At 42.1% G+C, this 17,674-nt stretch overlaps 1 protein-coding gene across 5 annotated transcripts in view; it reads left to right on the top strand.

The window, feature by feature from the left end:
* Positions 1–17,674, top strand: part of DCLK1 (doublecortin like kinase 1) — a 349,188-nt gene that overhangs the window by 257,497 nt on the left and 74,017 nt on the right. For 4 of the 5 annotated variants that reach the window (XM_059378351.1, XM_059378350.1, XM_059378354.1 and 1 more), the window contains exon 6: positions 11,386–11,480. In XM_059378351.1, coding sequence (XP_059234334.1) covers positions 11,386–11,480 — 95 coding nt within the window. Of the gene's footprint in view, positions 1–11,385; positions 11,481–15,214; positions 15,297–17,674 lie in introns of all 5 variants that reach the window. The other variant, XM_059378355.1, reaches the window with a different exon arrangement.

The raw sequence follows: 17,674 nt of genomic DNA, 5'->3' as shown, positions 1-17,674 counted from the left end.
AGAGTAGAATCTGAAACCATCCTACCAACAGCAATCCGACAACAAAAAGAAATAAAAGGTATTCAAATGGCAAAGAAGAAGTCAAACTCTCTCTCTTCGCAGATGACATGATACTTTATATGGAAAACCGGAATCCATTCTAAAATTAAACTTCACTCGAGGTATTTTTTACCTTCTAGGTCAAAATTAATTAAGGGGCACGGGTCGCATTTTGTTTAACGTAAGGCCTTTATGCATAGAAAGTTTTGTATTTTGATCTAGAAAGTATGCCATGCAACCATTTCTTTGTTGTGTAACAGCTTATAATAGGCAATGACTGTCCCTTGACTCTGACTTGCTGCCAAATCTTATCACCTTCCTCTGGATGATTCTAAAGAGAGAGGTTTACAGAGCAGCAATACCCAGTCACAAATTTGTGGCTTATGTCAACGTTCCCAAGACCGCTCTATTTCCCTGAGCCCAGAGTTTAGGAAGTCCAGTTTCCATTTCTTTTCTGGGCAGTCACAGATGATAGGTATCAAGGGAATGCCTGCCTCAGTGCCCTCCACTGTGCTAGCCTAAGACTCCCAGCTTCACTCAAGCATGGCCCTTAAACCAGCAGAAAGAAACACTGAATTATCTCTACATTAATTGCATCACCATTTTCTTAAAATGGCCTATTCCCTGTTTTTCAGAAATCATAAAGACTAGAACGTGGATAATTTTACTTCCATACCCCTAAAAGTGCTGATGTGGCCCCAAACCCAATTATCACCAATGAACCTGACTTTCTAACATTAAAGAATCTAGGTTTCTCCCCCTAAAACATCAACTCAAAGTTTGAAATCATTTTTGTTTCAGTTGTTCAGTTTCTACTTCCAATATTCATCATCCTACATTATACAGAGATTAGAGCAGAGTACAAAGTTGGGATTTGCTCAGTTTTCATGCCATGCTACTGTTCATGATAATACTCTTAACTTATATTTAAATACATCAGAGTTTACATGGGATTTTTCTGTCTTTGATCTTTTTTGATTCTCCTAACCAACTTCCAACTACAATCAAGACACGATAATATTATTTGTTATATAATAATATAGCCTGTTTTTAGAAATGAGGAAGCAGTGAGGGCTGGGGTAACTGCTTGGCCCAGAGTGATAAGAGTTAATCATGGCAGCTCCAGGCTGGTGCCTGGGGCTGCCAGTGCTTCAGACCAGGCAGGCTAGCCATCCTTGATACCTGTTTCTTCACCTCTATTTATGAGAGACTTGATCTCCAGGAAATCACTAATACAGTACCTAGTTTAACAGTGCAATTTACAACAACATAACACTTTGCAATAGAAGCCCAAGTATTCGTCCCAGGACCAGCATTCCAGGAGGTGAAATGAATTCACTCCAACCTCATGATGTATGGTCAGTGGTAGACAGAAACTTTCCCTTGTAAGTCAGTGGTAGAACAAGAATGAGAATCCCCTGTAAATCTTCCCTTCGTCCCTTACTCATTCTTCTTCTTGGAACTGAAAGAAGCTAGAGATGATTTATTAATGTAAGGTGTTCATTGACACATCAGAAGCAAGAAGTACAGGCATTTACTAGGCACTGATAATACAGAGATGAAAGAAACAGCCTGTATGCTCAAGAAGCACATAGGTCAAGCCCCCTAAATAATTTATAGATAACATAACTCACATACCTGTTGAATTATTATTAATCTCCTTCACAGAGAGAGTCTGAAAAGGCAATTGAAACTCGAAGAAAAAGAGAGACCAGGAGCCTTAATAACACAGATGAAGAGTAATGAGCCCCCAGACGATTGAATGCGGTTATCACTAAGGAATGGGAAAAGTGGTTTTTAGTTGCTTCTTAAAGAAACAAGAATATATAAAAGTACCATAAAGAGTATTTAATATGGGTTGAATCTTTATTCATGTGTGTTTATCTTTGGAACACAGACGTCTCATAAAATGTGTAATTTAAAAGTGAAATTCTTTTAAACAAATTCCTTTATCTGCACAAGGAAGTTAAAACAAAATATCTCCAGAATAAAAGTATACTATGCACTAATTTTTTTCAATAAAAACGGATGTTTAGTTTTGCTTTATATTGGTTTCTTAATATTAAAGATAAACATTAAAAGTAAAGAAAACCACATTTACCTACCTTGAATTTTCATTATGGCAGTCCTTAAAACTAACAGATTTAAAAATTTTGACCTCCTCATGGATCACTTATAAGAACTTCGGGATTTTATGTTTGCTTTAGAATTTTTATTTCCATTTAAACAGATGGTCACCTCTTTATCATAAAATAACACCTCTTTAGACTCTCTGTAAAGCCAATGGCAAACATAATAGAGACCCAGTGGGTGCCATCAATTCAAGCACAGCTGATGCACTTTCTTGCCCTTTACAAGTTTGTTGTCTAAGGCAGGAACCCTCCTGCAACAACCATTCATTCATCCAATATGCACTGAGATTCCACCATTGACCAGCAGTGCTGCGTGGTGGAGATACAAGGGTAAATGTATGATGGAGGGAAAAGTTGAGTGACTTAGTTAATGACTTTCTACCATGACTGAAGCACCATTCTGTTCTCCCCGGGCTTCACACTTATATATGACTCTGGAAATCCTGAAGTTTTCTTATTTATGCTATTCAGATTTTCCTTTTTTACAGTTATATAAAAATATTTTATGCAACATATGTAGATAAGACAGGAATCAAAGCTGGGGAAGCAAAGGGAATTTTAATCAGCTTTCTAATCCAATATGTCAACTTTTTTTGATTTGTATCAAACACCTTTAAAGGCAGATTTCTGACTATTATTTTTTGTTAGCTTAGTCCTTTCCTACAATTTAGATTTCAGTCTTATACATTCTATGGAGGATCTTTGCTGTTTTAGGGTTCTGAGGGAATTCTTGAAAACCAAACTCACCAAGAAGATCAAGGGGGGTTGATGAGTCATCCCTTGTGTTTTTAGAATTTTCTCTTGCATGTAAAGCTCAGTCTTCCTTCCATTCTCTGTCCCTGCACCTATCAGTTCCTGCTAGTGCTCACCCTCAACTGGTGAGTGTCTCCAAAGGTACTCTTCAAAGCTTTGAACCATTATCTTGACCCACTCTCTGTAGGGGGCAGACAGCAGCCTATAGCAGTTGCCTTTATGAACTCCTCACTGGAAAAGCCCCATATTAATTAAAAGAATATTTCCTGAACATCTGCTGTGTTCCAGGTGTGTATCCAGTCCCAAGGGTACAAAGATGATTCAACCACTCTTCTTGTCTTCAAGTTGCTTATACTTTGGCCTTCAAATTGGGAGATAGGCATATATATATACACCATATAACTGTAATAGTGTAGAAAGTGCCATGACAGCCCAGAGGAGGAAAGGGTTAGGTCTCATTCGTGGGGTCAAGGAAAACTTCCAAGAGAAAAGGACTTAACAAATTGAAGGATCCTGCCAGGATGGCATCACCACTTGAAGAAACAATGTGAGGTAAGGCCCAAAGGCATGAAAGTGTATGGCGTACTTAAGGAACAGTGGCTAGTCCGATAAAAACAGATGATAGATTGGAAGAAAGGGTTGGAGAAGGTGGTGGTAGCCACATTGGTTGTGGATTGCATGGGCTCATGAAGGCATGTTTTGTTGTAGATATTAGGGGATGAATGAGAATTTTAGTAAGACCATGATTTGATTTTTATTTGAATTTTAGGAACAGTGTTACAGTAGTAGAGAGAATGGCTACACAAGGGGCCAAGGGTCATGGAAGGCTCCATGAGGCCGCTGCAGTTATCCTGGAAAGAAATTGTCGGGCTGGAATTTAAAGAGCAATGATGGGAATGGCGTAGACTTTGAAAAGGAAATGAATCAGGAATTTAACTGGACATGAGGCCAGAAGAGGAGAAAGGAATCAGCATTGAGGAGCAGGTTTGAGCATTGAGGCAGAGTGGTGGGTGAGTCCATTTCAGATGTGTGGAGTGTGCGTTATTTTGGAAACATCAGTAGGCAATTAGGAATAAGGAGCTATGTTTGAGTCAGATTTGAACCAATGATAGATATTTGGGAGATCGTGGCATATAATAATGATTTAAATACTAGAAATGCAGGATGCCTCTCCCTCCATTCCAATGAAAGGTTCGTAGAGTAAGGATGGACACGGAAGCATGGTGACCGTCTGAAATTACAAGAGCACATCGGAAGAGACAGGAGAATCTCGACAGAGCAGTGACAGAAGGCACAGGGCAGAAAGTTTCAAGATGAAGGGAGAGGCCAAAAATGATGTTAAGTCTAGTAGCATGAGAACTGAGAGGTGGTCTAGGACTTAGCAGCAAGGACATCACTGGTGACCTGTGAAAGATCCATTTTAGCAGGCAAACCCATATGGCAGTGGAGGACCCTCCAGGCACGTTGTCCCCGGTGGGGGAGAGGGGGTCACTATAGAATTGCTCCAGGTCTGACTCCCAGGCTCAGCTGTAAGGGCAGGCCATCCTACAGAACCCTGTAGGGTGGGGGGCAGAGCACCCACTTGGGGACCAGAGGAGCTGAGAGCCCTTCGGTCCCAGGACCCTCATCCACCTTGATCTAAGGTACCCTTACACACCTAGTTCCTTCAAAATAACCACAGCCTGTTCTGGGATCCCAGCTGACGCATTTTCATAATTTTAATTTGTATTATTTTAATGATTCATTCATTTATTTTAGAGAGAAAGCATGCATGAGTAGGGAGAGGGGCAAAGGGGAAGAGAGAGAGAGAGATTGAAGCAGACTCTCCACTGGGCACAGAGCCTGACGCAGGGCTCCATTCCATGACCCTGAGATCACGACCTGAGCTGAAATCACAAGCCAGATGCTCAAGCTACTGAGCCACCCAGGTGCCCCACATTTTCATAGTTTTAAATCAGAGGTCTCCCAATGACCCTCTTTTATTGCTGAATTAAATTTTTCCCCTTTTCCCCTGAAATCCTCTTCAACTCTCCCCTCCTCTTCTATATTCAGTTTGTCACTAGTCTTCCTGGCTTCCTCTTTGCAGTGCTGTCCTAGGGCTCCAACTTCTCACAGGCTACAGAACCTGCTTGCTAGGTGGCCTCCTCACCGCTTTTTTTCTCTGTCCTTTACATCTGCTTTGCACACTGATGTCAGACTCATTGCCATGACTTAGTGTCTGCCCAATAAAGTCTAAACTCCTTATTCTCATAGGAAGAACTTTCTTGATTTGGCCAGTCTTCTTTTCCAGCTCTATCTCCCCCTTTTCCTCTGGATGTAAGCTTCATCCTGTGAGCTAATTTACACTGCTACCAGATACCCCTGGGGCTTTTGTACTTGCACCTTTCAGAATCCGAGGAGCCTTCTTCTGCCCCTTCAGCTGTCCAAAGGGCACACACCCAGTTGGCCCAGATGACCTCCATTGAAGGTGATCCCCTGATCACCTTGCTGTTTAGGTTCTTCTCCGCCTATGACATCTGTGACAATGATTTGGCTCCTAGTCTGTAGGTGACATATCCTATCACCCTCCTAGGTATAAGATTTCTGAGAACAGGAGTTCTTTACACACTCTATGTTCTGTGTGCTTCCAAGTTCACAGTAAGTACTGGTTAAATGGACCAGATGAGTGAATTGAGAAGTACTAGAATCTGTTTAAGTTGCCTAGGTTTCCTGGTGTTCAAGGGTCTTTTTACAAATATTTATTAAAAAAATTAATTCGTAGGGGCATCTGCGTGGCTCAGCCAGTTAAGGGGCTGCCTTTGGCTCAGGTCACAATCCTAAGGTCCTGGGATCAAGTCCTACATCAGGCTCCTTGTTCAGCCGACCCTGCTTCTCCCTCTGCCTGCCACTCCCCCTGCTTGTGCTGTCTCTCTCTGTGTCTCTTTGATTAAAAAATATAATAATAATTCATAGAGCCAGGTCACTTCCCATATCTCCACAGTTTCTGTGGACTCCCCAATTCCCATTATTCTCAGCAGACGGTCCATTTGAATTGGACCCATTGTTTCAGTTTAAGAAGGAAATGTAGGGGCGCCTGGGTGGTGCAGTTGGTTAAGTGACTGACTCTTAGTGCCAGCTCAGGTTGTGATCTGGGTCATGAGATCGAGCCTCAGGCTGGGCTCTGTGCTCAGTGCAGAGTCTGCTTAAGACCTTCTCTCTCTCTCCCTCTGCCCCTCCCCCACCCAAATAAATAAATACATCTTAAAAAAAAAAAAAGAAATGTAGATAAACAGAGAAATTTAGAGATCCACCTCACCTGTGTGTTGAGCATCTATGAAGACAGAATTAGGAAAAAGCATCTTCCCCAAGAGTCCCGCAACCCTCCGCCCCATGAGATAGCTGTCTGTTTTCTCTTGGCCTTATTTGACCTCATCTGCCTTTTGTTTCTTTTTCTTCTTCTCAATAATGTGGCAAGCAATGGACAAGGGCTGGGGAAAGAGATCTTAGAGCATCCATAGCCTCCTCCATGATCAGGGAATGAGAGAAAGTCTAAGGCGAGCACTTAGATCTCAAAAACACGCCTGAATCCCTAACCCCCTAGATCCACAGCCGGGTTCCCTGTGCTGCAAGGGCAGCAGCACAAATACACGAGCCACCTTATGTGCAGAAAGGAGGTCGGGGAAGGACAGGGTAGATGTTTGTGTCTAAAAAGTGACCTTGGAAGGGGAAATGGGTGGCTCCGTGCGTTAAAGCCTCTGCCTTCGGCCCAGGTCATGATCCCAGGGTCCTGGGATCAGAGCCCCACATCGGGCTCTCTGCACAGCAGGGAGTCTGCTTCCCTTCCTCTCTCTCTGCCTATCTGTGATCTCTGTCAAATAAATAAATAAAATCTTAAAAAAAAATTTTTTTTTAAAGTAACAATAAAAAGTGACCTTGTAATTAGGTAATCTTGCTTGGAGATTGCTGGGATTTCAGAACCAGTTTGAGACATTTAAATATTTAGCTTCCACATGTGGTCTGAGACTTTTAAGACCAAAACTGTAAAGAGAGGAAACCCTTTAAGTTCACAAAGGCATTACTAAATTAATATACCTGTGGGTCTAGTCATTTAAAAGGAACAATGAATTCGTAAAAATAAACCAAGTGTTTCTGAATTCTAGAGATTTTTTTTTAAAGTAACTTCCTATTCAGTAAGTTTTGGGAATCAGGGGCCAATGAACAGAGTCGGACACCTATAAGTATGTGGTGCACACTGTGTGTGCTGACTGATTAATTATAGGGCCCCGAATTATGACTTCAGTGAGTAAAATAGAGTAGGATCATCTCTCTGAAATGATAAAGGGAAAGTTGCGGCTGGATCCTTTGGGAGGAGTAACATCCAGTGACCAGTTCATGCTGTTGTGTCCCCAGTGGGCTCAGGTCGATGGCCCAGTTGGACAAAAGGCAGGGGCACAAACTAGGGCTTTTCATACACAGCTCTTTGGGGCCAGTTACATGATTGATCATCATGGGATCTGTGAATAACCCAGCCTAAAGTTTAGCCCTTCTCATTCAGGACGTCACGAGAAGAGTGAGGGATCCAGGACTAAAGGAAAAATGAACCCAGACATATCCTTAGACCTGCTTGCCCACTTAAAAACAACCACACTGAGTTGACGTTTTCCCCCTTTGAAATACGGAATCCTTTAGTAAAGGAATACTTAACTCTGTAAAGGAATGCCATTTGTTTCTTGAATTTTTAAGAAGTTCTACTAAATAGGTAGCAAAGCCGTCTCTGCTGGCATTCGGACACTTTGGGTATTACCTGAACTCAATCCATGTGTCAGCCGTACTTATGAAATAAAATTATGTATTCCGGCAGTGATTCAACAGTAAGGTGTGTGGGAGTGTCTGGATGTCAAGAACCGTTTTTAAGAGGTTGCAGATGCTTTTTAGGTGGCCAAGAGGAAGAGTCTGAATAGAAACTCTGACCCTAAGAATACAGGCCGTTCTGACTTTGAAGCAGGTTGTGTTCCAAGACTGGCTGATTGTAAATGGCTTGTTTGGCACTTGAGCTTTCTCTTTCTGGAGAGAGCGCAACCGAAGGAGAAACCCTGAGTCCAGGGGCTTTAGAAGAAGGAGGCGTCCCTATGAGAGAGAAGAAAAACCCAGAGGTCCTTAGCCCTGAAGACGGGGGACAAAAGTTCTAGGCACAACCTGACGTGTCAGGACAGGCCACTCATGGGGAAAGTGTGCAGTTCTTTGAGAAGATATAAATGAGACCTTTCCAAACGTTCATCTTTGGGCAAGTTACTGCATTGAAAACAGGACAAATTCTACCAACCTCCCCTGCGTGATTGATGTCACATACGTTATTTCAGTCTCACATGTCCAAATTCTCTGTGTCCTTCCCAACTTACTCCCTCTCTTCTTGCCTTAATCCTCTTCAACCAACTGACTACCACGTCCTACACTTTTGAACCTCTAAAATCTCTCCTGAACGTTTCCATTTCCCTCTACCCCCACGGCACTACCCTCGACCCAGCCACACTGTCCCTACAACTATGGGACACTTAAATGTGCCATACTCCCTCCTGCCTAGACTGTCTCCTTAGGGATAGCTCCCAGCCCATTTATTATTCTCCCCTAATCCATTCTTGACAGGCAAGAGCTCTTGAGAGCTCTTAAAAATACAAATCTAATCTCCTGGCTCCTGCTTAAAATCATTCAAGAGGGTGTCATTGCCCTTTGGATAAGAATCAAACATGAATTTTAAAGCCCTGCATTATGGGACCCCTACCAACTCCTTCACCTTCAGTAGTAAGTTTCTTTGCCTCCTGCCCATTTCCCAGCTAGTCCAACTTCTTGAGGTCTTTTCAGTGCACCACACTCCTCTCCCCCCAGGCCCAGCCACAAAACAGTCCCTGGCCTTGGGACACTTTTTCCTCATTGTGCCCCCCTTTCACCTGCAAAATCCTACTAATACTTAGCTTGGGTTTCCTTACCCTCTCTATAGGGTGTAGGATGACTTTGACCCCATTGTTTGTTAGGATTTCAGAGGCGACACCCAAAACCTCCCCCCTCAAAATACTTTATTGTGGTTACTAGTTCTGTTTTCTGATTTCCCTGCAGACTAGCAGGCTGGCGCCTTAGGAAATGTGGTGGTGAGGAGTGCCAAGTCTGGGTTGTGTTAGTTATATTTGGGGCTCTGTCCCCATATTTGTTGGTCAAGTCACTTACCATTTTATGCCTCGGTTTCCTCTTCTCTAAAAAGAATAGTGCCCGCCTCATAGTTACTGTGTTAAATGAGCTAATGTATACACATATGCTTGTAAGTGCACTCGTAAAAGCCCTGCTTAATTAAATGCATTTACTGCTGCATAGAAAATAAGTCTTTGATAAATTGAGATGCACACAGAACAGGTACTTAACCAAATGCAAACATGTTGCAGTTTTATTTTGCTTTTGGAAAAGGCTAAGGCTGTCATCCTGGAAGCCACTTTCTCTTTTTCTTTGTTTCCCATTAGCTTTATAAAATTTGTGAATCAAAAGTAAAAAATGTTAATCATCTGCTTGCTTTCCCATTTGCCCACCCCCCAAATCCTCCCAGTCTGGGTTACCTTTAGGTGTGATGTAGAGATGTAAAGTGGAGAAATGGACAAAGAAACTCTGACTTTCACAGAACCTGCCTTTCTGTCAACTCAGAGGGATCTCTTGCCTTGTTAGTTGTAAATTCTGCCCAGGCGCAAGGGTCCTCAGTCCTTGCCTGGGTCCCAGCCTGCCCCTGCAGAGGCCGAAGGCTGGAAGTCCAGTACGAGGAGGCCTGAGCACCCTGTTCTTTAAACAGAGACAGGGTGGTAGAATGCCAAGCAAATTAAAGCCTTCTCAGTGCTTCCCTGCCCCCCCCCCATTGTTGTTTGTTGTTGTTTTGAAGGCGTTGCTAAATACACTTCAAAGGGAAAAGGACACTTGAGGGCAGCATGGGTTCTGTGACATTTTGAAAAGATCTTTAGAGGAGATGACAAAACAAGGAGCTTCCCACTCTCTTGGGCACTAAGTTTTTGTGCAAACATTGTGAAAACCCAATAAACACTGTACCGGACCACTGATGGTGTGCGGGTGTCCTTAGCACCTAGGTAGTCACCAGGTCTTAGAAGTTATTGTCATTTTGATTTTCGGATGAGTCACTGGGCCTCTTGCCCCCCAGGCACTTCATTCTGATTCAGAGCCAAGGACGGAGAGCTCCAGCTTCCGGGAATCCGTGGTGTCGGGGGGTGGGGGCTGCCGGTGGGTGGCTCGGCTGTGGTATGAGGCTTAATTGACACCTTTGATGTAGCCTAAGACAGAACCCGCACCTCCCACTGCTGCTTGGAAGACGTCAGCCTTACGCAGAGAAGGCATCTGCTGATGAATCCTGCGTCTCATTCAGCTTGCTCTGGGAGCAGCCTTAGCCATCCTTAACTAATCCAACCGCCTCCCCGTTCCGCGGGCGCTGGGCTTAGTGCTGAGAAGGGATCTCGCCTCTTGCTCTTGCCAGGTTAAACCCTAAGACTGTGTCCATGTTAGAACTCATAGAAGGTAAGTTCAATGCATTCTTGCTCTCCTTCATGGAAAAGGTTTCTCGTGCACCCTCAACAGTGTGTGTGTGGCTCCTGGCTAATCATTCTCCTTCATTGACTGTGGATATAAAACATGTGAAAATGTTGTCCTGTGTATGGGTGGCAGAGGGGCAACCTCATTTAGCTTTAAAAAAGCCATGTCTCCGGAGTGTGGGATCAGTTCCTAGAGGTGATGGGACTCAGAGAAGAGAATTGCTTACTTGAGTTCTGTGGCTTTGATGGCATTTAGTGATCGTGTTGTATAAAAGTCTGGAGAGTCGGGGAGAATTCCAGTGATTTAAACCTATCAGAAAGCAGCTTTTCTTTTCAGGAGCAGTGAAGACAGACTGCAAGGAGTTCCTGAGTGTCTGTGACAATTAGTTTGTCCCGTCGAAGGCAGGTCCTTCAGAGTTAGGCCGGAGGGGTATATAGGGCACAAGTGGATACGGGAGCTTCTAGAAGTGAGTTCTTAACTGTAAAAAGAAAGGGTCTTTTTTTTCAACAAGGCACTAGGAAAATCACTTGTGAGCTTTTCTAATATTTACTCCTACTGGGTGGTGCTGGGAAGCTAAACTACAGAATGAAGGGTGAATCCCACTGAAAATGTCTCAGGACCTTAACCACATCTATCAGTGCAGTTAATAAATTCACCGGGAAAGTTGTCCCGAGTATGTGTTTAAGCATTTTTGTGTAACCTGATGCTATAATTAGCACAGGATTAGCAAAACCATGAACTTCTGAAGAAGATTATTCCCGGAAGCTGTTTTTCAGGACAACAGATAGAAAGGTGTCTGGAATTTTAGCAAATGTCCCTCTATAATTGCTTGTTTCTCGGAGAAGACGATGTGTCATGAAAAAATTTTAACAAGCCATTTTTTTTTCTCTCTGTGATTCTTCGCTTCTAGTTAATGGAACCCCTGGTAGTCAGCTGTCTACTCCACGCTCGGGCAAGTCGCCAAGCCCATCACCCACCAGCCCGGGAAGCCTGCGGAAGCAGAGGGTAAGGAACTAAGCAAGCTCCTTGTTTAAGACCTGCCTGAGCTTCCGTGCAGTATGACACAGGGGCCAGCTCCCAAGAGCCCTGCTTGTCTCTAAGTAATAACCAGGTGAGGGCAGGCGGTGACCAGTGGCAGGTCACTTACAGTGACTATGGTTTCTCTTAGCTAGAACTCGGGGGTTTTATTTTCTCTCAATTTGTCCGTAGCTTAACTCTGTGAAGAGACAACGGTTGCTGCCTCACTTTTAAGCACGCCACCTCTTTTTTTGTCCTGAATGGGCAAAGACGTTATTGGCACTGGTTTGCAAGCTTCCGTGGTTGTGATGAGTTTCATCAGACCTCATCACTGACCATTAGCCTTCCTGAAGAAGGGAAAGGAAAAAAAGTGTCATTTCGGAGAAGGGGGTCATGGTGGGGAATTGCTTTCTGGCACAGAATGGTGGTCCAAGCGGCTTAGGGTCCGTGGCTCAGGGGGATGTCCATGTCTCATGGATGACATGTGTATTTGTGAATGAAACCCTCATCGAGCGCCTTCTCTTTCATTATTTATTTATTTATTTATTTATTTGGCTTTTTGTGTAATGTGATAGAAGTTGACTGAGCTTGGAGACCCAAGTCAAAAAGTTACTGGAAAGAGTGTTCGTTTCTCCACGCCTCGGGATGGGGAAGAACTACAGTTCTTATCCCCTCGCACTGGCACTGTGTGTCTTCCCCAGTAATACCACGGCGGGGTTAATGGGCTGGGAAGGTGCCGAGGAGAGGAAGGCGCAGAGGAGGGAACAGAGGGCCTTTTACTGTCCTGATTTCACGAGCAAGGTGGGGAGGAACACGTGCTCTTGGGAGGTTTTCTGATGGCGCTCGCTGAATATTTTAATAAGAAAGGGCTCCTCGGAGGCTTCTGAACCCAGAGACTGGATTCTTAGTTTGCTTTTTTTTATTATGTGCTTTTAAATGAAACTTCTAAGTTCCATAACTTTAAACTGCATCCAGGATGGAAGCTCTTCTCTTCAAGCCTCCCGCAAGCTTGCGTCCACGTGCCGCCGTCTAAAAGCAGGGGCAGGGGACTCGGTCGGACCCCGGTCCCTTTGGCGCCTGGCCCACCAAGTGTCAGGTTGTGCTGTCTTTCTCCACGGAGCCTCCTGGCCTCAGGTGTCGAGGGTTTAGATTCTCTGACGAGGCCTGAGCTTTGGCACCGGGTCCTCCACTAAATGGCTGTTACCTTCGCTAAGTCTGTTACCCTCTCCGAGTCTCAGTTGGAAAAACAAAATGAGAAAGAGGCTCTTTCCAGATAGAAAACGCAATTCTTCCATTCCATCTGAGTGTTTTCACTATGAGTTTTGTTGTTGGCCACAGTCTGGTTTGGCGTTTTCAAGTACAGGAATCATTAGTGAACTACTAAAAGAGGAACTGGCAGAATTCATGGAGGCCCCTAAGCGTCTACCCTTGAGTGGAGGAAGAGGAAGGAGGGTATTCTTTTCTAGTAAATGTTACCCCGCAAGGCCCCCCTCTGGAGGGGCAGTCATATACAGCACAGGTCGTGCTCTTCCCAAGAATAGTCTCTCTTTTGAAGTGTCTGCTTTAGTACACCTGGCATATGAATCCCTCTCCATCCTTGGAGCAAATTAAACTCAGCTTCAGGATCATGTTCATGTTTAGTTGCTGAAACTAAATTATGGTGACTGAGAGTCCTTGCCATGGATTTGAGCTTCTCTCCCTGCTTGCTCATTGTGGAGACCTCCATCGTGGGGATACAAAGTGCTTTGCCCAGCTGTCCCTGGGTTGGCAGAATGAGGCTAGAGTTTACTTCTTCTGCCCTCGGTACTCTCGGCGTCACTGTGATTTTGTCCAGATGAGGCAGGAAATTTCTCTCCGGTGACTAGCAGCTGTGTGGCCAGTGGCTTCTATAATTCACATTGCCAGCACTTGGGAAATGATGATAAGGGGTGGTTCTCTTGTAGCGTCTTCACTGTGGCATTGAAACTACCAGTGCAAGCATCTACTTGAGAGGGAAAAATAATCCCATTTGTTTCAGGGAGACAAAGGGTTGATCCCCATCTGAAAACATTTATTGAGCACATGTTGTAAGCAGAGCATTGGATAAGTCAGAGGTGGTTCAGTTTCCAGGCTTTTCAATTTAGGCCATAAATGAACATCCTCCAACCATGTACCATGTCAGTGCGCAGAGACATTCCCAGCTGCTTTAGCAAGAGAAGCTTTCATCTTGGTGTGGAGGCAACTACATCAAATAACCCCGCCCAGTTAAAATGGGCCTAGAATATCCCTAAAAACTGATCCTGTTTCAAATTTGGTTAATGTTCTTCTCAAATGGTTGGCTATACTCCTATGCAGGAAATACTGAAATAAGTGAAAGATGGCAAGTGCTAAAAGAAGAGACTTCAAAGAATAAATTAACTCTTTTTATTGCAAATTGGAAAACAGTAGCTAGTTCTATTTTTGTTTCTGTGTTGCCTAGCAACATGGCCAGGAAAATGAGTTGGCTGTGCACCTCCCAACACACACAGACAGACAGACACACACACACACTCACACACAGTCTTACACTGCCTACTTCACTTTAAAAATTAAAAATGTATTTTTTAATTTTTAAAGGACTATCAAGACACTTGATCACTTTCTTCACAATTAAGAAGAAACTATTTTATCTATGTTAATTATGATGACTTAATCAGCTTTTTTTTTCCTTCAAAATAGTATTTTTATGTTACAGCTTTGGGGATTTTAGAGTAGTCATATACAATGAGAGTCTGCAGGCCAGATATTTTTCTTCATAAAAGCATTGGTGGCAATGTACCAAAGAACCTCCCTATTTTTCTAAAACACTGTTATTTAAATTGCTGTCCAGAAGCATTTAACTGGTCACAGAAGCAGATCTTAGAGGATCTTTTCCCTCCATGAATTTTCTGGGGTCTTATTTCTTAATACATCAGGAAGAAATGTGGTGTGGTGTGTAGGTTGAATGAAGCTCCCCATTATACTCCCACATGGCTCACTTGTGTACATTATCTGATCAGTCAGATGATGTGAGGAGTAGGTGGTACAAAATAGAAAAGAAGCCAGGATTCTAGACCGTCTGCAGATCTGAGCTGGTTGCCTGGCTACCAACTGAGAGATCTCCCAGCAGAAAGGGGTGGAGGGAGGAAAAAGGGAGGTGATTGGTAAGTGGTTGGAGAACCGGAAGAACATTGAGAAGGGAAGGCGAGGTCAAGCTTGCATTTTTTCTGTCCTCCAAATACAAAATTTTGGAGAGGCAGTTTTTACTGGGATAACATTAACGCACAAGGCAGATGAACACTTGGGTTACTGCTCTGTGACCAGAATTTGCTGAATGCCTTCTGGGGTTCCTGACATTATTTTGTGAGGTAAGCAGACTCCTCTTCCCCTCCTACAATGGGAAGAAAATGTTCAAGGAAGAATTGGCTAGACGCGTAGTAGTGGAGTTGGCTTGGATAGCCATCAGGGGTTATAAAACTCAGCAGGACACAGAAGGCTATAGCTCAGAAGCAGTTCAAGCCAATAAGGCAAAATAAGCACCATTTTTATCTGTTTAAATGGTTTCTCAGTCATTACCTTTCCTCTGACCCAGATTTGGAGATTCTAAAAGGTCTGATGACATTAGAAACCAAGGTTGCTCATTCATTGTAGCTCCACTCCTAAGAGAACCCCAGGGCACCCAAAAAAGCCAAGTAAACAAATCTATACCGCCCTTCATCTTACAGGACCTGTATCGCCCCCTCTCTTCGGATGATTTGGATTCAGTAGGAGACTCAGTGTAAAAGAGACAATGGAGCAATGTATATGGTTTGTGATTGGGTGAAGGTGTTTCACATTTTCTAAGAAAAGTCTAACAGCAAAATACACAAAAGAGTTTTGCATACCTTGAAATTATGAACTCAAATCATAGAAAAGTAAATACACACACATTTTATAGTCATGATGTTAATCCTTGGAGATTTTTTTATATGTGTATTTCCTACATTGATTTGATTGGGGGAGCTCAGTTGTTTAGGTTTTTTTGTTTGGTTTGTTTTTTGTTTTTTTTTTTTTTTTTTTTTTTTTTTTTTTTTTTTTTTTTGCAAGGCCTGGCTTTTGATGAATTTCATATATGGACCCAATATTGAGTACAAGAACAAGCTAATGATATAATATAAGTTCATAATTTCTGCAGATAGGGTTTTCATTTAATCATAAGTAGACATATAGATACAATTTTCCTGTACTTTTGGTCAGGCAAATTAAAATGGCACCAACAGACATTTTTTTCCTTAAAGCTATTTTCTTTTGAAAATTTGGATTGCTGATTTTTTAAAGCTACTTCTATGGCAAAATAATTAAAAATACTCAAGTCGATTTTTTTTTCTTCCTGGACAGTAGACAAAGCTACCTAACATTTTGTGAGCTGATATAGCTGAGGAGAAACACTCATGTTAAGGACATATCTCATGAAGACTCTAACATTAGGTGTTAGGAACTTTCCTTGTTTTTTTTTTTTTGCCAAGCAAATTTTCTTAAACTTATCTTTTTATTGGAAGCAGCATAAATATAGATTAAACAATATACCAACATGAAGAACTTGTTCAGTGCCATTGCTATGAATTACAACCACATATGTAATTTTTCAAATGTGAAATGGCTGAAACTAGGAAAAAAATTTTTTTTAAACACCAGGCTTTTTGTCTGGATTTTTTCTAAGAAGAATCAATTTAAAAGCAAAATTCTCTTAAATGGTGCTATAGAAATCAGGCCTTCAATATCCAAATCTCCATTTAGAGAAGTCCTGATGTTTTGGAAATTTTCGTATGCAAAACTCCCTTTGTGTTAAACCAAGTAAGTCTATGATTATAACCCACTGTTTAACATTAACCTACTAATTCTGCTCTTCTGGTCCTCTGTTTTAAAAATCATAGTCAGCTTTGCTTAAACATAAAATAATTATTTTAAAATCTGAATGTTAAAAATTAATTTAATGTGTATGGTCTATTGTATGTAAGCCATACCCTAGTGATCATTTAGTTTTACTAGTTCAAACACTAACAATTTAAGACTTGTGAAGCATGGTTTTGATATTCTACGGGCTTGACATATCTCAGTAGGTGATAAATTTAAAATGTATGATGCCATTTGGAGGCCTTTCCTTGAGTTTTTTGGGTTTTTTTTTTTCAAATTTTACTCGAAAACTGAATTTAAAAATAAACTGTTTGATTCAAGATGGAAAGAAATTCAGTTGTCATATACTGTTTTAAATGGTATCAATTTATCTCCTTGATCAATTGCTCAACTATCAAATTTTACCATCTGGTTTATAGTTACATATGCTACCATCTCACTTTCCAACTGAATAAAACATTTCAACCAAAAAAAAAAAAAAAAAAAAAAAAAAAAAGAGTCCAGGCAATCTAGCAGCATCTGAAAACTTAGCCTTATAATAATTAGTGCCTCATTATCCTGTCTGTCGGAGAGAAAGACAGTTCCCTGGCAGGTTATTCCAACCACAGACTGAATCATTCCATCTTGAAAGAACAGTTCATAATAATACCTGTTCCAGACTTCAGGTTTTAAAACTGTTTCCAATAGAAATGAACAGAGACTCCTGCTGAGATCAAAAGGCTGCTTTGTTTTAGCTGAAACAGTAAACATCTGTGGAGTTGCCTATGCTGGTGTCTGTTCTAGTTATGTCTTTGTAAAATGCATTACTTAATACAGTTGAGTCCATAAAAGATTAGTATGTATTTGACTGAACTGTCAAAAATGCAAAGAAGGCAGTGGAACGGTTAACTTAAATCTGGCAGGGTCAGATGGTCCAGAACAAAAATAAATTCCAAAAATTTTAACTTCCCTGTACTGTCAATCTTAGGGACAAGTACTGCTTAGAAAGGTCCAATAAGGGCTATTTGTTCTGGATAAGCGGCAGATATTGCCAACTGATATGAAGCCCACGGCTTTGTTTAGACATGGCAGAAAGAAACTGTACTTGTGCTAATTGCCGATAGATATGGCCAGCTTTCCATTCAAGCAGTTCCAAAGGAAATGCTGTTCCACAGCGTTCAATCTCTTGAACATATGACTTTTATTAAAGGACTGTTCAGAGGCAATATATATCATTTACTTTTTGAAACTGAAGTCCCTCGGAGATGGAAACAACACACCATTTATAGACTTTAAGATCTCTTTCTATGCAG

This window comes from Mustela nigripes, chromosome 15 (assembly GCF_022355385.1).
Source record: "Mustela nigripes isolate SB6536 chromosome 15, MUSNIG.SB6536, whole genome shotgun sequence".
Taxonomy (NCBI): domain Eukaryota; kingdom Metazoa; phylum Chordata; class Mammalia; order Carnivora; family Mustelidae; genus Mustela; species Mustela nigripes.
Note: the sequence above shows the minus strand (reverse complement) of the source record. Positions and strands in the feature narration are given on the sequence as shown.